This window comes from Emydura macquarii, unplaced genomic scaffold, assembly GCF_026122565.2.
Source record: "Emydura macquarii macquarii isolate MOO-44397 ecotype Brisbane River unplaced genomic scaffold, CSIRO-AGI_Emac_v2 contig_3390, whole genome shotgun sequence".
In the NCBI taxonomy this organism is placed as follows: Eukaryota; Metazoa; Chordata; order Testudines; family Chelidae; genus Emydura; species Emydura macquarii.
The window spans coordinates 2,903,780-2,924,448 of NW_027133527.1; the positions used below are offsets into that span (position 1 = coordinate 2,903,780).

General features: G+C 55.7%; 1 protein-coding gene across 1 annotated transcript in view; it reads right to left on the reverse strand.

Moving 5' to 3' along the window:
• GRAP (GRB2 related adaptor protein) overlaps positions 1-19,949 on the reverse strand; it is a 38,025-nt gene extending 18,076 nt beyond the window's left edge. Inside the window, exons 1-3 of the mRNA XM_067534111.1 lie at positions 19,786-19,949; positions 10,404-10,501; positions 5,810-5,932 (exon numbers count right to left, since the gene is read on the reverse strand). Coding sequence (XP_067390212.1) covers positions 5,810-5,932; positions 10,404-10,501; positions 19,786-19,863 — 299 coding nt within the window. The 5' untranslated portion in view covers positions 19,864-19,949. The remainder of the gene's footprint in view (positions 1-5,809; positions 5,933-10,403; positions 10,502-19,785) is intronic.
• Between the last annotated feature and the right edge of the window lie 720 nt (positions 19,950-20,669).

Sequence of the window (20,669 nt, forward strand, 5' to 3'; positions counted from 1 at the left end):
CATCGCAAGCGTTCTCTGGTTCCCTGGGTAGGCTCCTTACCCACTGCATGCAGGGCGGAGATTGGCACGGCGCTGTTTTGTCCTGCGGCGTCACCACATCCTGACATTTATGTTGCCGTGCCCCGTGGCTGTCTGTTCCTCTTCCCTGAACTCCCTCCAGCTGGTCGGTGTCCGGCTGGCAGGGTGGGGACCAGAGCTGAACACAGTATTCCAGGCATCTTCACACCAGAGCTGTAAGGACAGGGAATTTCCAGTCCAGGTGAAATGGGGAGGGGCGGGGCTCTATTGTGCATAACAAAGTGACGGGTTCTTTCCAGATGGCCTTTGAACAGTCACACGCAGGCGCTAGACCCAGAACTGGTGTCCTTCTCAGCAGCCCTCGGATGTTGATTCGACTTGGATTTTGTACATCTTGGAATTGCTCTGGCAAGGCGTTTCTGAGCTAGAATCTCCTGGACGTGGGCAAAATTTGCAGAAGTGATCGGTGACCTTGTGTGCCCCGCTCAACACTCTGCAAATGGGCCTGATTTTCCCGGGGGAGGGGAAGGGGCGCTAGTCCCTTCTGAAAGTCTGGGTCTGTATTTTTTTTGTGGCTCAGTTATAGCGGCTTCAGAGCTCCCCCTTCAGCACGTCTGCTTCACCCGCATGGAACCAATGCCAAGGGAGGAATGCCGGAAAATGCCTTCTGGATGCCTCTGCGTGTGTCCCTGGGAGGGAAGGTCCAATGACTGAGGCCAAATGCCAAGGCATTTCCTGAACCCTAACCTCTGGGGGAGCTGTTGTTACCGCTTGTGGAATGTCTTGAAATGGAGCAGCCAAGCAAATGCGCAAAGTCACCTGAGAACAAGCCATGGTGCACGTCAGAGGGAGCCAAACCCTGGTCCTTCAACCACGCGGAGGGACAATCAGAGTCACTGAAGCAGCTAATCAGCACCGGGCGGCGAGTAGGAGAGCTGGATTGTGACTCCTGAGTGATCTCACGCCCTGGGTTGGGTGCTGGTTTGCCCAAGAACCGGCACTTGCAGCCCCAGATTCTGGGTCCTTCCTGGATGATTCCTCGTTAAGCAGGTTTAATTGCCCTTACGTCCTGCTTGCTTGGCGAGGGGCCTGAAATTGTCACAGCCAACGTCACAGGCTGCAGCTGCTGATACATTCCCTGCTGGCACCGAGCAGATCCGGACGCCTGGTGCAAGGGCTTAATCAAGGAAGAGGTTACACAGGCAGGGACGGGGCACCTGCTTCCCTTGGGCTCCTGCCCTGGCGGAGACAGAAGCAGCACGGAGCTGGCAGCACCTAGTTGGATTCCTCTCTACGTCAGCCTTTAGTTAGGGCCTAGAAACGTCAGGCTGGAAGGTGACCCTGGAGAGGTCACCGAATCCAACCCCCTGCACTGAGGCAGGACCTAGACCAGCAGGTGTTTGTCCAGCCTGCTCTTTAAACCTCCAGTGATGGGGATTCCACAGCCCCCCTTGAAGCCCTACTCAATAGCCCCTCATTAATAAGGGTGTGGGTCAGAGAGGGCCCCGGTCCAGTGCGCAGAACCCTGACCTATGGGGCAGGAGACCTGGGCTGGGCGTCCCACTTCTACCACTGACCTCTTGAACGTGACTTCCGGCAAGTCCCTCCGTAGCAGTTTCCCCTCCCACGCATTGTCTGCTTACATGTAAATGACATGGGCCAGGCTGTGTTTCAGCCCACTGGGAATCAAACAGGGGGGTGGGAGGAGACGGACAAAGGCAGTTAACAAAGCAGTGGCCTCTTGGGGGCTAAACTTACTCAGTCTTTCCACTGACACCCCTGGGCGTTGGATCAGGCCCCTGGTGTGTGACGTGGCATTCCCCTAGGCTGAGATCTCACATGGGAACCTCATGAGCAGCTGCACCAGATTAAGTCCTGCCCCATCTGAGCCGGAGCCAATCTCAGTTGGGTGTCACTCGGGGTGTATTTTACAAATGGGACCATGTTCTGGTACAAGGGGCTGAACTCGGCATGCAGGAGACAGAACTTTCCCAGGAACTGGACCTAGACTGTGGAACTCCCCGCCACTATAAATTAGACCAACCGTAGCCCTCCCCACTGTCAGAAGGGGATGCCAAACTCCTCTTTCTCACACACACACACATGCACACCCCAGGCACAACAGAAGTGAGCAAACAAACAAAAACCCTACAGACAAATCAAGGTCTCTCTCTCCTGCAGGCGGGGAAGGGAGAAAGAAAGCGATTAGAATCATAGGAATTAGACCACAGATTGCTGTTATTTCTCCATTTAAATATTTACAGGGCACCAAGGGACTGAGGTGATAGAGTCTAGGTAAGCAGATAGCTAGATAATGGGTACAGCGAGGGATGGATCACTGTGGTGTTTATTCCCCTTCCATCCCATCTTACTGATAAATGAATCCAACCATCTATACTGCAGTGAAACCACTGTCTGGGGAAGTCCAGGACAGACAGAAGGGAGGGGGGCTGGAGAAGGGGAGAGAGCCGTAGTCTTGGCGTTTCAGGCAGAGGGTGCTTGCAGAGATCTGTCTCCTGGCACAGGCAGCCCGGGCAGGTTTGCCGAGCTGGGCTGGCGCAGTAGCTGTGCATTGCTGCTGCGCCCGGGAGCCAGTGCTTTCGATACCAGCAAGAGTCTCCTTAAACGCTTCAGAAAAGCTCAGCGGTGGGAGACGCTGCCTGGCTGGAAAGCACCCAGATCATTCTGTGAACAGCCAAGCCAGGGTGAGCCGTGAGCTGCGAGCCGGATGCTGAGGGGCCCAGGAACCAGGCTGCGGGGTGGGGAGAATCTGGGCGTTTAGCTCTGCATTCGGCTGTATCTGAGACCGAAAGGGGCAGAGACTTTTCTTATGTACGGCACCCAAGACACTGGGGCTTTGATCGGACTGGGGCTGTCATTTTAAAGGGCGCTAGGCCCAGACGCAGCATGTTTGCAGAGCCGCGGCGCGTCAGAGCCTGGAGTGGCAGCAAAGGCAAGCCGGGTGACTGACTTTTTCTCCCCGGTTCCTGAGCTGGGAGCAGGGGAGGTCAGAGCCACAAGGCGCCAGCTCCCGCCCAGTTGCCTGGCGTGGTTCTAGCTGGCAGGTTGGCACGCAGAGCTGTCTCGCTGCAGAAACAAGCTCCGATCCCGTGCGGCAGAGGGCTTTGTCCCTCACCGCTGGTGCGCGGGTGGGGCTGGGAGGATCTGGGGCTGAGGAAGTGCCGGGCGGGGCTGGGTTTGCAGAGCAAAAGATAAACAGGCTCAAATCCGGGGCTGAGTGAACCGGAGTGAGAGAAAGTGAGAAGCAGCCCAGCCCACACCTTCCCCCTGAGCAGGGAACCGAACTGTCCCCGGATCCTGGCCCCAGTCCCCTGCTCCCACCACTTGGCCACACTGCTTAGTTGGGAGACACCATCAGCTGTCAGTCATCAAGTGCCCTAATATCCACCTGCTGGGCCCCTCCAAGGGCGAGCAAACAACACACAGCCGGGCACAGGCACAGGCCCGCGCCGTCGACCCAGCAGGAACCATTGTGGGACAGTCCCTCATTCTATTCCTGGCCTCCCCGCTGCCTTTGAGCACATCACTTAACCGCTCTGTGCCGTAGCTGCCCCACCGCCCCACCATGGCAGTGACGATACCTGTCTCTCAGGGGGAGCTGGGAGCCCCAGTTCAGGCCCCTCCAGTGCTCAGCACATTTGGGTGCTACTGAAATAGAAATAATTAACGCTAACGAAGAATGTTTGTCAGGCGTCAGCGAGATTCCCCAGGGGAATCGGGCTGTATATTCCAAGGGTTGTGATGGCCTAGCCGGCGCGTGTCTGTGTGCGCGTGGCTGTGTGCACTACTGCTCTCTACTGGATAGAATTTGAACTACACTGTGACGTGTGTCATGAGCCCTGTACCGCTAGCAGCTAATGGCGGGTTTCAGGAGGTGGGAGACGATGGAGCAGGAGACACAGCACAGAGTCCCCACGGCTTTCTTACGTTAGCCTGGACTGACTCAGCGACGGCCTTACAGGGGAAAGGCTGCCTGCGAAACAGAAAGTGGCCTCGCCAGTCAAACCTTCAGCACCCTCTGGTGCCAAGGGCAGGGTTAGATGGGAGGGGATGATGTGAAGACGGAGGGCAGATGCACTGCGCTGCTGGCAGCAGCTGGGGTGCAGCTGAGCTGAGATCAGGCCGGGCAGAGGCTGGGAGCTGGGTTGTAAGGGGAGAGTGTGGATGGCTCCTCTGCCTCTCTGCAAGGAAGGACCCCCCCGCAGCACAAGGGGGGACAGCAATTAGCGAGAGGCCAGCGCTAGCCGCTCTGCAGCTGGGGCTGAGCAAGAACTCCGAAGGGGTGGAGACGCCTCTGAACTAGATGGGGCCACGCTGCCGGGCTGAGCTCCTGATTTAGCCCTGCTGCCCCGCGATGCGGGAGTGCCCAGCTCTGGGAGGCTGGTTCGGACCCATCTCACCTGTGAGCCGGCAGCATTATTAGCCTGGCAATGGCAGAGACCAGCCTGCCCTCCTTCCCCCCCCCCACTCCATCTGGAGGAGCAGGGCAGTGTGAAAACGCAAATAAGGGGGCAGAGCCATTTCCACCCAGCGCTGGGAGCTCAGGAGCGTTTCCATTCAGATTTGGGTTGAGGCGTGGTCTGAAGATTGGGAGGCTCCTTATTTAGGGTGACCGGATGTCCCAATTTTATAGGGACAGTCCTGAATTAGGGACTTTGTCTTGTATAGGGCACCTATTACCCCCCACTCCCTGGCCTGGTTTTTGACACCTGCTATCTGGTCACCCTTTCCTTCTCTCACCCAACCTGATTTACCCATCTCTGACTGTTAAGTGCCTTCCATCCTGAAGGACCCCAGAGGACCGTCCAGGCCGCATTCAGTATGCCAGGCTCTCTCGCCCACTGCTAGGATGCTGCCACCTCTGGGCTGGGTTGCAGCAACTGCTCAACGGTGCACAGCAACGCTCCACAACTTCTTAGCACAGGAAGCCACAAATAATACTGCATCCATGTGAAGCCACAGGGCGATGGAGTGTAAGGCCTGGGTGGGGGGGTGCTAAAAGGAGGAAGGTAGGCCTGCCTAGCACACCGGAAAGCAAACATGGCCTAAAAAGCTGGAGCCTTGAGACTCCGCTGAGCTCTGCGCCAGGATGGCATGTGACCCCGCAGGACTCAGCCCCACAGCAGAAGGCCATGAAGTGCAGCGATTGCTGTCAGGAAACAGCAGAGGAAACGCAAGTGCAGAATTTTTGCCGTTCAGCGACGTTGGCCTCTGTTCAAAATTCAAGGTACTCTCTGCTCGTTCCAAGAAGCCCTGGGCAGGGAAAAACCCTCTCCCTGTTCCCAGGGGAGTGTTGTTAGTGAGATGCCTGTGTTAAGCAAACTCAGGCTGTAACCTGACCAGCTTAGCACATGGTACAGGCTAAGCTGCCTTGTCTGTGCTAGCCGGTGCAATGAGTTGGTGAAGACGGGCAAACAAGACACCTTTCAATCCCCGTCTAGACATAACCGCAGGGGGAGTCAGCTACACCTCCATAAGAGAATCTGATCTGGGTATCATTTACACACTGAATGGGCTGGAAGTGATGAATATAGCAAGGAAATCAACTCCTAGGAGGGTGTATAATCCCATGTAAATTACAGCCTGCCTTTGACAGGTGGGGCCATTGGCTCCCTCTAGTGTTCCCAGGTGCCAATTGCATCTGCTCACTCTTGCTCTATTCAAACAGCATTCAACACAGCAACTACAAGTCCAAACCAGCAGGGATCCTGCCAGGGTACGGGCTGTAGGACTGAGCCATAAGCGTCCGCGGAAGGAACCAGCGACTTACTTCACAGAGATGGAGAATTCCCCCGGGGCGCTCTCGCTCTCACGGATCAGGAAGGCTCCCAAGTGCTTGCGTTTCAAGAGGATCTCTTCAGCCAGGTGCCTGGAGATCCTTCCCGCATACCACCTGCAGGGAGGGTCACACAAAGAACCGGAGCTGAGCAGGAGATGGCAGGCCTGCAATCCCCGCAAACCAGCAGCAACACGGGCCAGACACAGCGAAGACAGAAAGGTGTGAGATGGCACTGGCCAAAAAGTAGATTTTAAGACCACAAGGGACCATTACGACCATCTAGTTAGCCCTCCTGCGTAGCACAGCCCAGAGAATCGCCCCCATTGACTCCTATATTGAGCCCAATAACTTGGGAAACAGAGGCACGGACAGGTGATGCGGTCACACAGCAGCTCGGCAGCAGAGCCAAGATTAGAATCCAGGTCTCCTGAGTTGCCGGTCAGTGCCCTGCCCACTAGACCACAGTACCCCTGGCACTCGCAAACTGGTGTAGAGGCATGGCTATAAAAGACGGCTCTCAGGAGACTCGAAGGGTCGAGTGGGACAATGTGGAGACTGAACGATTTTCTTTCACCAGAGTGTGTGTGTGGGGGGGGGTCTCTGTTCACCCACCCCTGAAATGCAGCCACCTCTGGGGTGGAACACACATACAGTGCCATGTGAGATGGGAAATGCAGAATAACTTTTCTCTTGTTGGGGGTGGGGGGGAATTTAGGACGGGAGCGTATAAAATTATCCCAATGTGTGCCCTTTCTCTTAAGCCTAGCAAAATCCATCATTAGCGCCGGTTCGCAGCCCTTCCACCGGTGCCGCTCAGCTACAACAGCCGTTCTATGCACTCGTGCTGGTTTGTAGAATCATGGCCACAGCAGCAAAACTTCCCCGTTGCTATTTCTGCAGCCCACAGCCGTGCTCAGCCTATTGTTTGTCTTCATCCGGTGGTTACTGTGGATTAAGGCCTGGCCAGGTCTAATGGCTGTCATCGCAGAGCGAGATGGCCCGCGGGGCTGGAACACAGGAAGAGGGTGGATGATTAGACAGAGACGGCTATGGTCGCCTAAGCACAAGGTGTGTCTTAGATTGGATTCCACTTGGAGGGAGGAGGAGGTGGAGAGGTTAGAGCATGGCTTATCCCAGGACAATCGAAAAGGCTGTTGCCATCATGGGGACAATTTAGGGTGGAGTCAAACATCTTGCTCTGGACAGGCAGCAGTGGGGAAAAAATGGGTTGTCTCATGAGCCACGGGGCAGAAGAGACTCTAAGCGTAGGTCTACACTGCACACTAAACTTGGACTCCGACTCCGGTGTGAGCCCCAGCCCCACTTCCGTCCACATGCAAACCAGTCTGATTCGGGTCAGCAAGCATTCAGGAACCTGCTCGAGTCCAATTGTGATCTGGGTCCAAGCCCTGCCGTCTGGCAGTGTGGACGCAGCTCAAGCTGCAGCCCCACGTCAGAAGGTCCGCACAGCGTTGGCGCGGCTGCGGGACCCGGATCTAGCCATTGTAAACCCAGGTTTCCAGGGCAGTGTGGGTGCTCAGGCCTGCGCTTGGGAATACTGAACCCCAGGTATTCTCCAACCAGGGGCCAGTTTCTCCAGCCGCTCCCCTGTTCCCTGGTGTGTCAGGGAGGAGGGGGCATACGGGGATCAGTCAAAGAAGAAGGAGGGAAGGGGAGCTTCTAGCAGAGGGTGGAACTGTAACTTTGAGCCAAGGACTGTGGATGTTGAGGGGCAGAAGCCGGCGTTAGAGGGAGCCACGGGCTCTAAAGAGAAGGGCTGGGCAGTGGAAGAGTGCGCAGGGGAAGCTGGGGTGGGAGCCGGGAGAGGGGAAGCAGCAGGTTAATGGCCAAGGTTACTGGAGCAGCAAAGCCGGTAAAAGGCGGCGTCTCTAGCTCAGAGAGGGGATGGGGCAACTGGCTTTAAACCCAAACGTGGCTTGAGGCCTCAGGGTCGCCGCCGACAGCACCTGGGACCATGGGAACCCCAGAAACTTTTACAGGCAAATGTGTTGCTCATCGGTTAGTTTCACTTCTGTTTCTGGTTAATTTCACACCCCCACTCAGGAGCTAAAAGAGTCCCTGAGGCTGGGGCTGCAGAAACTGCAGGGGTCGGATCTAGACAAAAGCCTTTGTCCTGTGGAATGAAAATAACTCCCCGTCGAGGGGAATGTGGCTGTCGGGCTTTGGTTCGGTAGATCCTGCGTTTGCTCAGTTTTTTAACCCGTCCTAGAAGGGGCCCTAAATCGGCCAGAGGGCATCCCTGCAACTCAAGCAACAGAGCATAGCGCGAGAACCCACATAACCCTACCCCTCCCAGGGAGTGCCGGGCTCTGGCTGGAGGCACTGGTTACCCGCTACGACTGGCGGGCTGGGCCCTTTTGATTTTGTCATGCCATGCCGCAACACCAGAGTGTTGACCCGTGCCCGGCCTGGGCCGCATCCCTGAAAACCCCACACACACGCAAAATCCCTACGCCTTCACGGTACGTGGGGGGGCTGGCATGATGGAAGAGGACACAGTGAATGTGCACTGGACGGAAAGGCCTGCCTGCCTGCCGAATCATCCGGCCGTTTCAACTGGCTACCCCCCTTCCTGCTCCTGCTGCCCTGCCATAGACGGGGAGAGCCTGGCACAGACGGAGGAACAACCAGGGCCATGACACCCTGCGTGAAACGCTCCTGCTGGCCTCAGCACCGCTCAGGAGTGGACCCTTCCAGTGGGAGTGAGTCACCTAAATCCTGTTGAGGATCTGGGCCCCAGCTCTGAGGGAGTCAGCATCTGAGCTGGGGTTGGGACCCTGAGTCGGTAGGGCCAATGGGCTATGCCTCGTATGAGAGGGATGGGGCAGTCCCCCATTTCAGCAGGTACCGGCGTGCCCCCAGAGCTGACGCGGAGCCTGCTGAGTGGCCCTGGGCCGGCGTTACTGAGAGGCACGGCATCTTTCTCTCTTTCACTGGCCCCAGCAAATGACTCTCCCTCTCTCCTCTGCGCAGGGGCAAGTCACTGAGGATTTGTGGCCTCCTGGCGGCAGGATGCAAGGATCCATGGCTGCTTGACCCAGGCCTGGCCTGAGAGAGACCCAGTGTGGTGCGGCTGGGCAGCCCTGACTGGGATCGTCTGAGAGAACTGCAGGGTCCCGTGTGCAGTGCGGGTCCCACAGCCCCAGCTACTCCCTCCCCCTTTACGTTCATCCCCGCGCACAACCCTGGTTCTCCTGCAGCACGGGAGCTGGCAGGCTCGCCCTCAGGGCCGGGCTGGCGAGAGGACTGGGGGACTGGTTGTCGACCGATCCTGGTGATTCGGCAAGGCCGCAATTGTGCTCCCGGCTGAGAGAGGCGAGCTGTGCAAGCCAGCTGTGCAGAAACGCCGACTGCACACAAGCCACATCCTGTCACCTGTCTCCCACGCTCAGCTCTGCGCCCTCTTCTTTCCTGTGGGCGCCTGCTTCATCTGGGTGGCATGTCCCCCGGGCTCAGCCGTGCAGAGGGGTGAGTGATTCCACAGCCACCGTGAATGTCGGGGGGCTCAGAAGGGCACCCCAGTCTGAGCAGTGTTTTGGGAGGCCTCCGGCTGAAGTGGTCTCGCCCCTTGTCACTCATGGACATCCAGGCACATGAGTGTTGGGGGCTGGGAAATCCCCAGGGTCACGTGTGAAGAGCCCTCCTGAGTCCATTACGGCATTCCTGACACCCAATCAGGGAGCGGAAACGGTACCATGTGACTCGGGCACCCAATCTCACACCTCGGATGAGGACGGCCCCGTAGTCGGGCAATCCCCGGGCCCGAGGGACGCTGGGGTCAGTTGTTTGTGGCACAACAGGGAGTGGTTCGCACGGGTGTGAAAAGCAAAGCCTGGGCACAGACGACTTGCAAACAGAAAAAGGGGCTTAATTCTTCGGCTACAGCATTTGATCTGATCTGCTGAATGGTTCAGAGGAAACATCCTTTGGGCCAGACTCCACGTGATCAGCGCGCAACAGACCTGGGCAGTGGAAAGCAAAGGCCCCACACCCCTGAGTCCCAGCGACTGCCAGGGAAACTAATTAGCCCTGGGCACAAATTAGAGTAGCCCCAAGGTGGCTGTAGTTCGTACCAGTGGCTCCCTGGCCTAGCAGGCACGCGGAACCTCTGGGCTCGGGGATGGTCTCTGGAATCTTTGCGCTTGACGGGTGACTTTTAAAAGAACCACCCCTCAATAATAATTCTCCGCCTTTAACAAGCAGTGTTTTCCAACCACAAACGTGTGATGGACGAGAGTGTCATTAGCCCTGGTTTAACCTGGGGGCAGCTGGAGCACAGAGAGGTAAGCGACTGGCTTGGCCTGTGCCTTGGTTTCCCCTTCTGTGAAATGGGGCTAATGAGTCACTTTACAGGCTTGGCGGGTCACAGCTGACAATGTGCTTTGAGACCCTCCGATGGAAGGGGCGTTGCACAGAAATACGGAGTCCTATTGCTCGTTCTTTTATGGGGTGAATACGGTAAGCTTGTTTGTGCCCAGCGGCTGCCTGCTGAAGCGGGGCTGGTTGCCTGGTACTTTGAATCCTCCCAGGCCCGTGCTAGATGGAAACTCGGGAAGGTACTTACGGGTGCGGCTTGACTTTGATGTAATTCTTCGGGATGAATCCTTCAGAGCCGTACAGCTCGGCTTTGTACCAGTTCTGGTCGTCTTCCATATTGAGGATCTAAAGACACAAGGGAACAGAGAGTGCTGTTGGCCTGTTGATCTCCCTTTGGGCTATTTCAAGCAGAGAAAATGACTGCGACGTCCCAGTGCCTGCCCCTGGTGCCAGCTCCAGGAATCAAATGGGGCAGGATTAGAGCCAGCCAACCATGGAATATCGTTTCATCGAAAAATGAGGTTTTGTGGAAAACAGTATTTTTAGTAAAAACAACAAGAGTCCTCTAGCACTTTAAAGACTAACACATTTAGTTGAGGCCTATTCACAACCATTGATTGCAGATGACTTGACTTGAAAGTTGCCATACTTCTACAAAAAAACTTCAAAACCAGACTTCAGCCAGAAACTGCAGAGCTGGAACTCATCCGCAAACTTGACACAATCAAACTGGGTCTGGACAGGGACTTGGAATGGTTCTCTCATTACAAGAAGTAACTGTCGCTGTTCACACATTCTCACCGCCTAATCAATGGTTGTGAATAGGCCTCACCTACTCTGACTGAATGGACTTTGCTAACACCGACCCTCCCCATTGTTGTTCCTCCCCCTTGGATGTATATATAGACCCCCTGTCTGATTTCTATTTCTTGCATCTGACCAAGTGGGTTACAGCCCATGAAAGCTTATGCCTGCAGAAATTAAATGTGTTAGTCTTTAAAGTGCTACTGGACTCCCGTTGTTTTTGCTGTACACAGACTAACCCGGCTACCCCTCTGGAACTTTTCAGTATTTTTAGTTTCCTGCAATAATAATCTGATGATTTCGTTTGTTTGCAAGCAAGCGACTCCTAGCCCTGCCTTTACAACAGGCTTGATCCAGTTCTTCCCTGGCCTTTGGGGTGTTCTGAATCCAAACCCAAATTTTGCCAGTCACGTTAGTTGCTAGTGCTATTGCTGATGAACTCAAACAGCAATTTCTGTGCTGCTGCCCAGGGAGATCTGAGCACGAGAAAACATTATGGGCAGCCATGAGTGTTGATTTGGGATTTTTAGGAAGCCTGTGCAAATTGCAGACCTGGCCTTTTAAAATCCCTCCTGTCCTGTAGGAAGAGTGTCTTTTTTCTTTTTGAACAAGAACTCAGTGTTATTCAATGGAGTGCCTGCTGCAGGCCAGGAAATCCCTTGGAGGACAGGTGGGATTTTTAAAGGGTCAAGACAATAGGTATGGCCCTGAGGTTACGTATTGCCAATGCAGCAAAATTTGAATTCTTCTGCAAGAGACTGGCATAGGTTCTCATGGGGGGTACAGCTTTGCTGACTGTCAGAGACAATATCTCACATGGGCATCTTTTTTCTGTCCTAAAGAAAGATAAGTGGACGGATCCATAGATGGACAGACAGATGCGCAGTTAAATTGGTACTCTTGATTTTAACCGAAAGGAAACGTCCCCGTATAAATAGAAAGGCCGATGCCCAGTTCAGCTTTCACAATATTTTCCAGTACTCCTACGCAGTGGGAACCTCTGTTCCACGCAGCTGTGCAAACAGGATCTGAAACCGGTCACATCAGCCGGGGCACGGACCTGCTGCTGCTGCTCAACCTGCCGGGTATCAGCCGAGCGATCGGCTTGCCGTAGCTTCAACGTGAACCACAGGGGCCCTGCTCATGAAGCTGTGGGGGAGCGCTGGCCAGAGCCAAGCACAGGGTAGCCGGGCACTGGGCAAACATCAGCTCCCTAGCTGCCCCAAGACAGCCCTACCCCAGCCTGCAGCTCTGGGCTCCCTCCCCATACAGGTGGGTCTGCTGATGCACCTCTGTCTCGACCCCCTGCCATTGCACTGCTGGGTTTCCTCCCCACATATGCAGCTCTGCTGATGCACTTGCTCCTGCCCCACAGCCCCTTGCTAGCCCTGCCCTCGGCTCTGCACCGAGCTCTGCGGAGGCCCCTCAATCCTGACCCACAGGCCCCCCCCCCCCTGCTAGCTGGGGCCTGGCTTTTCCCCGAACAGAGGCCACCACGAGCCGCGCTGCGCTGTCGCCATCCGTGTGGTGGTTTTGGTAACGATGGGAACCTGCCTGCGTCCTGCACCGGCTGTGCAAGTGGGACTTGCGAGGCCAACGGGCACTTGAAGCAGCACAAAACAGCCGCCAGGCTTTTCCTCCAGCGCAGAGCGACCCCCCCGCCCTGCAGGGAGAGGGGGGGGGGGCAGGCCTGAAGGTGGATTCAGGGGTCTTTGGGAACAGATCTATGGCTCCAGAAATGCTTCTGGGCATGGCAAAGGGGCCAGGACCTGCTGGGAGGAGCCTAGTGCCCCAGCAAATGGACCGGGCTCCCCCCCGTGGATGGGACAAGGAGCTGGGATCTGGCCCATTCTAGCCCTGGCTGGGGGCACCTGGCTTACAACCGGCCGCGAGCCCAATGAGTACAAACGAGGCAGCTGGCTCAGCACCTCCCCCCCCCAGTGATCCCTTCTGGTTGACGTGAGGAGCGGCGTTAGCAAGTGGCCCCAGCGGCCTTTCCACTGGGTGCCTTTGTTCTGGGGCTGAGCGAGTCTCTCTGGGAGGCAGGTGTGCGACCGTGGAGACGCAGCGCTGGCTGGGGCCTGGCTGGGTAACTAGTCTCACCCCCTCCCGCGGTAACAACCTCATCCTCCCCGAGCCTTCAGAAATCACAAGTCACGCCCTCCCCGACACAGCCTGATATTGGCCTTAAAACCGTGAGATTTTAAACATGCTGAACTTGGGGTTCTTTGCCTTCTGCAGTTTGTGCCCTTAGCAATCCCGTTCCCAGCCCTTTCTCAGCAGCCACGAGGGCTAGACACATGCCAGCTGTGTTCTTCCAAATGCCAGCTGAGAGTCTCGTGTGCTCCCCTGACTCCGGGAGCTGGGGCTTTAAGAAAACCACCGCGTCTCGCGAGACTTCGGATGCAATCATGAGATTTGAACGTGTCCGCCGTGGCGCGTTTTCTATCGCTTTACCCTGCCTTGTGGTAAATGTGCCCAGTGGTGGGGAATTGCCCTATCTCCCTTGGGAGCCGCTTCAGAGGGAGAATTGCCGACAGTGAGAATCATAGAGAAGTTGGGCTGGAAGGGACCTGATGAGAGCTCATCTAGACCAGCCCCCTGCACTGAGGCAAGACCAAGTAAACCTAGTCCAGCCCTGCCAGGTGTTTGTCCAACCTGGTCTTAGAAACTTCCAAGGATGGATATTCCACGACTTCCCGGGGAAGTCTATCCCAGAACTTAACTACCCTGAGAGTTAGAAAGTTTCTCCTACTAGCTAACCGAAATCTCTCTTGCAACAGATTAAGCCCATTACATCTTATTTTACCTTCAGTGGGTGTGGAGGACAGCTGAGCACAGCCCTCTTTGTAACAGCCCTTAACATAGTTGAAGACTGTTATCAAATCCCCCCTCAACCTTCTTTTCTCAAGGCTAAACTTTTCCAGGTTTTTTTTTTTTTAACCTTTCCGCACAGGTCAGGTATTAAAAAGCTTTTTGCCAGTTTTGCGAGGGGTGACTGTCTTTTCCCGGGAGGAGGTGGCCCTCTGTGCCAGACACCGGTGGCCAGAAACAATGGGCTAAGACTCAGCTGCACTGACAGTGCCTGGCGGATTCTGGGGAAGGGAATTGCGTTAGCAACTGCGGAGGAATCGCCTTCTGTCTAGCTGATTTCTCTTATTTCTTGTCTGGGTCTGTGGGTGGGGTGGTTCTGTGGGTGGGGGGGGATTTCCACTCCGGACGCTGATTCATGCGTCCCTTCTGAGAATGAAGGAGACGGTGTTCAGAGTCCAGAGCTGCCAGGAGCCTGTTTCACGGCCATGGGGATGTCGAAGAAATCTAGTCGGTGGGGAAATGCCACCCTTCCCTCTGGCTCAGCAGCTCTGGTATCAGCTAGCCAGCTCCTTGCTGAGGCTCTCCAGGCAGGGGCTGACGTCCAGCCCTTTTGCACACGCCGGCGTGAATTTAGGGCTCACGAACGCAAGAGAGGCTGGTGACAGCACTGGCTTGCACCAAACGTTGCGCCTACAAAGGGCTCTGCCAGTGTCCCCCCGGCCCCTGGGCTTCCGTCCAGCTCTGCCAACGCCCCTCGGGCCTGATCTGGAGTGGCCCTGCCGGCCCGCCTTTGAGCTCTTCTTGCACCTGCAACTGAGGCCAACCGGTGACGCTTTGGGAGCGTCGTACAAACGGGGACAAGGATGGGACCCATCGCATTGGAACCTGGATCTCTAGAAGTGAGAGTCTGGTGCATTCACACACCAGCCCTTCGCCAGCCCTTCCTGCCCTCCTCTGCCCTCCCCCCGCCAGATTGAACCCCAGTCACTGGACTGGCAGCAGCCTGAGGGTCCCTGGGACTCTTGTCCCCTGTGTCAATTGCCTCAACCCAACCAGACAGGAGGGGACTGGGTGTGGGAAGGTGTTCCGCAGCCGGCCAGAGGGGGCGCCGCGGAGCAACGTGAGGGGGAAGTACCTGTTTGGCGGAAACACATGGCGTGTGTTTGTAGCAAACACTTGCAGGAGAGGGGCAGAGACAGTTACAGTCACAGCCCAGTGGGGTGGAAAAGGACACCCCTCCCCACCCTGAAACCCGGCCAGAACATGTCGCTATGCACCTCACCAGGGCTTGACTGCGCAGCCTGGGTTTGCAAAAGCCAGCAAAGCAGCCACCTGCTTCTCCTGCAGTGCCCAGGCCCCCCTGCCATCCTCCCGCGTGCCCTCCTCCGAGTTAACGAGAGCCGATGAACATCTTAAATGCCTGGCAGCAAACTAGCCAGCTGGCTAATGGCTCGGCTGCCGTGTGAGGAACCCAGTTCGCTAGGGACCTTCCAGAGCTTCACGCCGCTGCCATGACTGGGGCCACGCTGTGGGGGATGGAGGGGCTGTGGGTACGGCCAGGCCGTGGACTGGGGGCCTGGGTCTGAAAGGGAGACACTAATGGAAACTGAGGCTGAAATCACAAGCAGTCTCTATCCGGACAAGCTGCAAGGTCCTCAGCGGGGTCTCTGCTCTCCAGAGACACCCAGGCCTGGAACGGCCAGGGATCCCGCCAGTCAGATCTGAGGGGCATCGGCAGAGCTGCGTGGGGACCAGCCAGGGAGCAGCCTGCCGGGGCAGAGGAATGTGGCCCCCCTGCGCCCGCGAGCCGTCCTTACGGCTAAAGTGACTGAGGGGTCAGCAAGGAGAGAGGAGACAAGTGACAGCCCAGCTGAGGGAGCGGCTCCCCTTGCACAGCGGCTCCAGCTGACTGAGCTGCAGCAGGAGTGGGGCGGGCGGACGGTTGCTTTGTTATTTCCTGTACAGCAGCCGGAGCTGGTGCCACCCACCCAGCCATCTCCCGCCCCACAAAGAAGGGCCCTGCGCTGGGTCGCTCTATCCAGGGGATGAGGAATGAGCAAAGCAGCCGGACAGACACCGAGCCCGTCACCGTATGACATTCGTACAAGGGGTTTCCTGTCCCCAGAGGCTGGAACCAGGGGGGTTTTGTGCTTCAGGGGCAAGCCCGAGAACCTGGAGACTTTGGTTCTATTCCTGCCTCTCTGCAGCCTGGGTGACTTTGGGCAAATCTCTCCCTGTGGCTCTTTCCTCATTGGTGAAATGGGGATAATGAGCCTTAAGGCGAAATCCAGGCTCATTGCCATGTTATTTTTATTACAAAAACAGAGGCCCCAACTGAGACGATGGCCTGGGTCCTGCGTGGATGCCTGGCAAGAGACAGTCCCTGCCCCACAGAGCTTACACTCCACAAAGACCCCATGAGCAAAGTTAGCATCGTGACCCCCCCACTGGGCAGGGAACCCTGGGGCGGAGGGATGAAGTAACTTGCCCAACGTCACACTAGAACCACGTAACCCCACTGGGATTTGAACCTGCTTCTTCTGACGCCCCCGCTAGGGCCTTAACCACCAGCCCATCTCTGAGAGCGCAGTGGCTCTGTCAGTGTTGTCAATCTGCTCCTTCACGCAGGACACACAGAGAGGCAATGGGACGGTACAAGTGCTACCCAGTTTGTGTTGCGCCAGGTCTGAGATGGCGGCGTTGCTAATGAGGGGCGGCGCAATGAGCCGGTTTTGCAGGCTATTCGGAGCAAGAGGCAGATGTTCTCTTTAGCGCCCTGCTCCTTTTTATTTGATCAGTGCTGCTCGTGGAAAATCCTGGTGAGTAAACCAAACACCGGACCTGACCATTCGTGTGTGCAAAATTCCATCTGCCAAAACGGGAGCTACATTGAAAAATCTAGCTAGCTAGCTATAGAATCCTAGAAGATGAGGGTTGGACGGGACCTCAGGAAGTCAACTAGTCTCACCCCCTGCTCAGCACAGGTCCAACCCCAACTAAATCATCCCAGCCAGGACTTTGTCAAGCCGGGCCTTAAAGACCTCTAAGGATGGAGATTCCACCACCTCTCCAGGTAACCCATTCCAGTGCTTCACCACCTTCCGAGTGAAAAAGTTTTTCCTAATATCCAACCTAGACCTCCCCCCCTGCAACTTGAGACCATTGCTCCTTGTTCTGTCATCTGCCACCACTGAGAACAGCCTAGCTCCATCCTCTCTGGACTCCCTCACTTCAGGTAGTTAAAGGCTCCTATCAAATCCTCCCTCACTCTTCTCTTCTGCAGACTAAACAAGCCTAGCTCCCTCAGCCTTTCCTCATAAGTCCTGTGCTCCAGCCCCCTCATCATTTTTCGTTGCCCTCCGCTGGACTCTCTCCAACTTGTCCACATCCTTTCTGTAGCGGGGGGCCCAAAACTGGACACAGTACTCCAAATGTGGCCTCACCAGTGCCAAATAGAGGGGAATGATCACTTCCCTTGGTCTGCTGGCAATCCCCATTGATATCTAGCTATGTGTTTATATCTCACTCATCACCACGATAGCCATCCCTATAAACCCAGACAAGCGCATTCATGCCATGTCTACAGAGACGTTGTTTGATGGTGTAGGCTGCGCAAACATTTTGATGGCCATGGTTCTGGCACGTTGGCATTAGTCAGGACCAACAGAGCTCAGGGTGGGCCCTCTTATTTAACACATAATAATCTGACATTTGGCAAATGGCACTTTAATGGAAATGTTGCCAACTCTCCACACAAACGACCTGGGAATATCACCATGGTATATGAAGAATTTCACAAGCAGCAACCGGGGGAAGAAAGACTCTTGGATGCTCCGACAACTGTTCTTCTTAAATAGCAAGTCAGAGCTCTATTGAGATTGAAAATGTTGGGGGCCATGTACTAGGTCAGCTCTAAAGCACAAGAGTAAACAAGTGTTCAGGTGACTCAAACATCTCTTAAGAGATGCATTGCTCCTGTTTATGTCACTGGAGTGTCTAGAGGCCGGAGTTGAGACCACAGAAATCATAGAAATGTCGGGCTGGAATGGACCTCAGGAGCTCATCTGGTCCAGCTCCCTGCGCTCAGCCAGAACCAAATAAACCTAGTCCATCCCTGACAGGTGTTTGTCCAACCTGTTCTTCAAAACCTCCGATGACAGGGATCCCACGACCTCCCTAGAAAACCAGTTCCAGAGATCAACTATCCTTACAGTGAGCACGTTTTTTCTAATATCCAACCTAGATCTCCCTTGCGGTGAACTGAGCTGATTATTCTTGTCCTATCCTTGGTGCACACGGAGAACGCTCAATCACCGTCCCCTCTCTGACAACCTTTTACGTATTTGAAGACTGTTATCAGGTCCCCCCTCATCCTTTTCTTCTCTAGACTAATCATGCCCAACTCTTTCAATCTTTCCTCTCCAATTTGTCCACATCTTTCCTAAAGTCTGACACCCAAAATTGGACACTGTAGTCCAGCCGTGGTTTCACTAGCACTGAATAGAGCAGGATAATTACATCCTGTGTCTTACATATGATGCTCCTGTTAATACACCCCAGAACGACATTGGCCTTTTGTGCAACAGCATCACCTTGTTGCCTCCTGTTCAATTTGTGATCCCGGATCCTTTTCAGCCATACTTCCACCTAGCCAGTTTATTCAAGTCATTCTTTGCACTTGTCTTTATTGAATTTCATCTTGCTGACTTCAGACCGGTTCTCCAATTTATCAAGATCATTTTGAATTCTAATCCTGTACCCCAAAGTGCTTGCAACCCCTCCCAGTTTGGTGTCATCCACAGATTTCATCAGTGTACTCTCTATTCCATTGTCCAAGTCATTAATGGAAATACTGAATAGTTCTGGGCCCAGGACAGACATCTGTGGGACCCCACTTGGTACGTCCTCCTAGTTTGACAGTGAACCACTGAGAACTACTCTTTGGTTTTTCAACAGCCGTGCGCCCACCTCACAGTCATTTCACCTAGACCACGTTTCCCTAGTTTGCTACTTGCGAGCAGAAGCCCACTGTGCAAACACGTAAGAGACAGTTTCTGCCCAGAAGCGTTTACAATAAAAAGGAAGGGTGGGAGAAGGGACCCAAGGCCTAGAGAGATGGGGTGATTTGCCCATGGTCACAGAGGGAGTCTGTCTCAGAGCTAGCAATTGACCCCACCTCTATAGGGTTCTACTCCCGCACCTTGAGCACAAACCCGGCCTCTCTCTCTCAGTCCCACGTTCCCCTGAAAAGCTCAGCTGTGTTGTATAATGCCTCGTTCCAGGCTCATCTGCTGTGTGCCGTCAGCCCGCCACCAGGCAAGGCCTCTTTACAGACATACCAGGGAGCCCCCTCAACCGACGGAGACACGCCCGACCGCTGCCGCTGCTCCCCTGGGGCAGCCCTGGGCCCTGTGTGCACAAAGCATGGTTCTCTCTGCAGAGGACGGAGCTGCTCTGAGGGCCAGATCCCTGCCCCAGTAAAGTCCCAGGGTAGTTTGGCCGTGGCCCGTCAGTGCACCTAGGATGTGTAATGGCGAGCAGTGCCTCCCAGCCCTTCGGGGTGGTTGGGGGCTGTGCCGGGAAAGGAGTAAGCCCGTCCACATCCGTGAACACCCCTTCTGTGCCCTGCTCTGTCCTCAGTGGCTCTCACGGCCACCGCCTCTCAGGCACAGTCTAACCCTGCACCCAACACGACCCTTCCCTGCTGGTGCAGCCGAACTCAGGTGCTTTCTGCTCCGTCCTCCAATCCCATGCATTTCAGAGGCATCCTAGAGCTTCATCTGCCCCCCAGATCTACCAGCTCCCTAGCCCCCCACCCCTCCCGTCCTGGGATCCTCCAGGAAGAGGCCCTTGGACTCCTACAAGTGCTTGGGGTGGCCATGCCGCGGTTAGGACATCTGTCTGAGCTGCCGGAGGCAGACGGCCGTGCCGCCTGTGTCTGGCGAAGCCCGTCTCCCCTGCTGTTGCTCCCGCGATAAGAAAGCCTGCAAACTCTCGGGGCCCAGAGGTACCTTCAGCGTGTCCCCCTTGCGGAAGGGCAGCTCATCCTTCTCCGTCGCCTGGAAGCTGTACAAAGCCACAGACTCCATCCTGTGCCGGAGCAGCCGGTTCCCCTTGGCTCACCAGCTCTGCAGGGCTCCCGACGGCCGTCCCCTGTGGAAGGCCCTCTGCACCTGCCCACGCAGCCGGTACGAGTCTGGGGCGTGAGGATGCGGCTGTGGAAGGGAGGGGCCAGGCTGGCCCAGAGAGACCTGGGGGCTGTTCCAAGCGAGTCTCGTGCACAGGCGAAAAAGCTCTTGGCTTCCTGTTTCTCGGCTTGCCGCTCTGATTTTGTTTTGTTTTGTTTCGTTACTTGAGTGAGAGATTCTTCCTGGCGAGAAACCAGGCAGGAAGCCACTTGGCTGTTGTTGGGTGGACCAGGGAGGGATCCCGATTCCTGGCCTCTGGCGTGAAGGGGAGAGGTTACTTGGAAATGTACACGCCAGGAGACAGGGAGGTGGGGAAATATTCTGAGGAGGAGAGTGTGGGCAGAGAATAGGACTGGGGGTAAGGACCCCTGGGTTCCTCTCCTGCCGCCTCAGAGTCTGAGACAAAGAAAGACTCCGCCTAATATAACTGGGCTTTGAAGCGGGCCCTCAGTATGTAGCTCCGGGCACATCATTTGGCTGATCCGTGCCTCAGTTTACCGTTCTGTAAAATGGGGTGATAGTAAAATATCTACAGTCCCTCGTGGGAGGGCGGCTGCAAGTTTGCGAAGTGCTTTGAGCTCCTCAGATGAAAGCACTGATAGATGTGCAGGATGTTATCGGCATCCCTTCACCCAGCCACCCGGTGACAGGGCCTGGAAGGGGAGATGGACCACACTCCACCTGTGACAGGCTTAACTCAGCTCCCC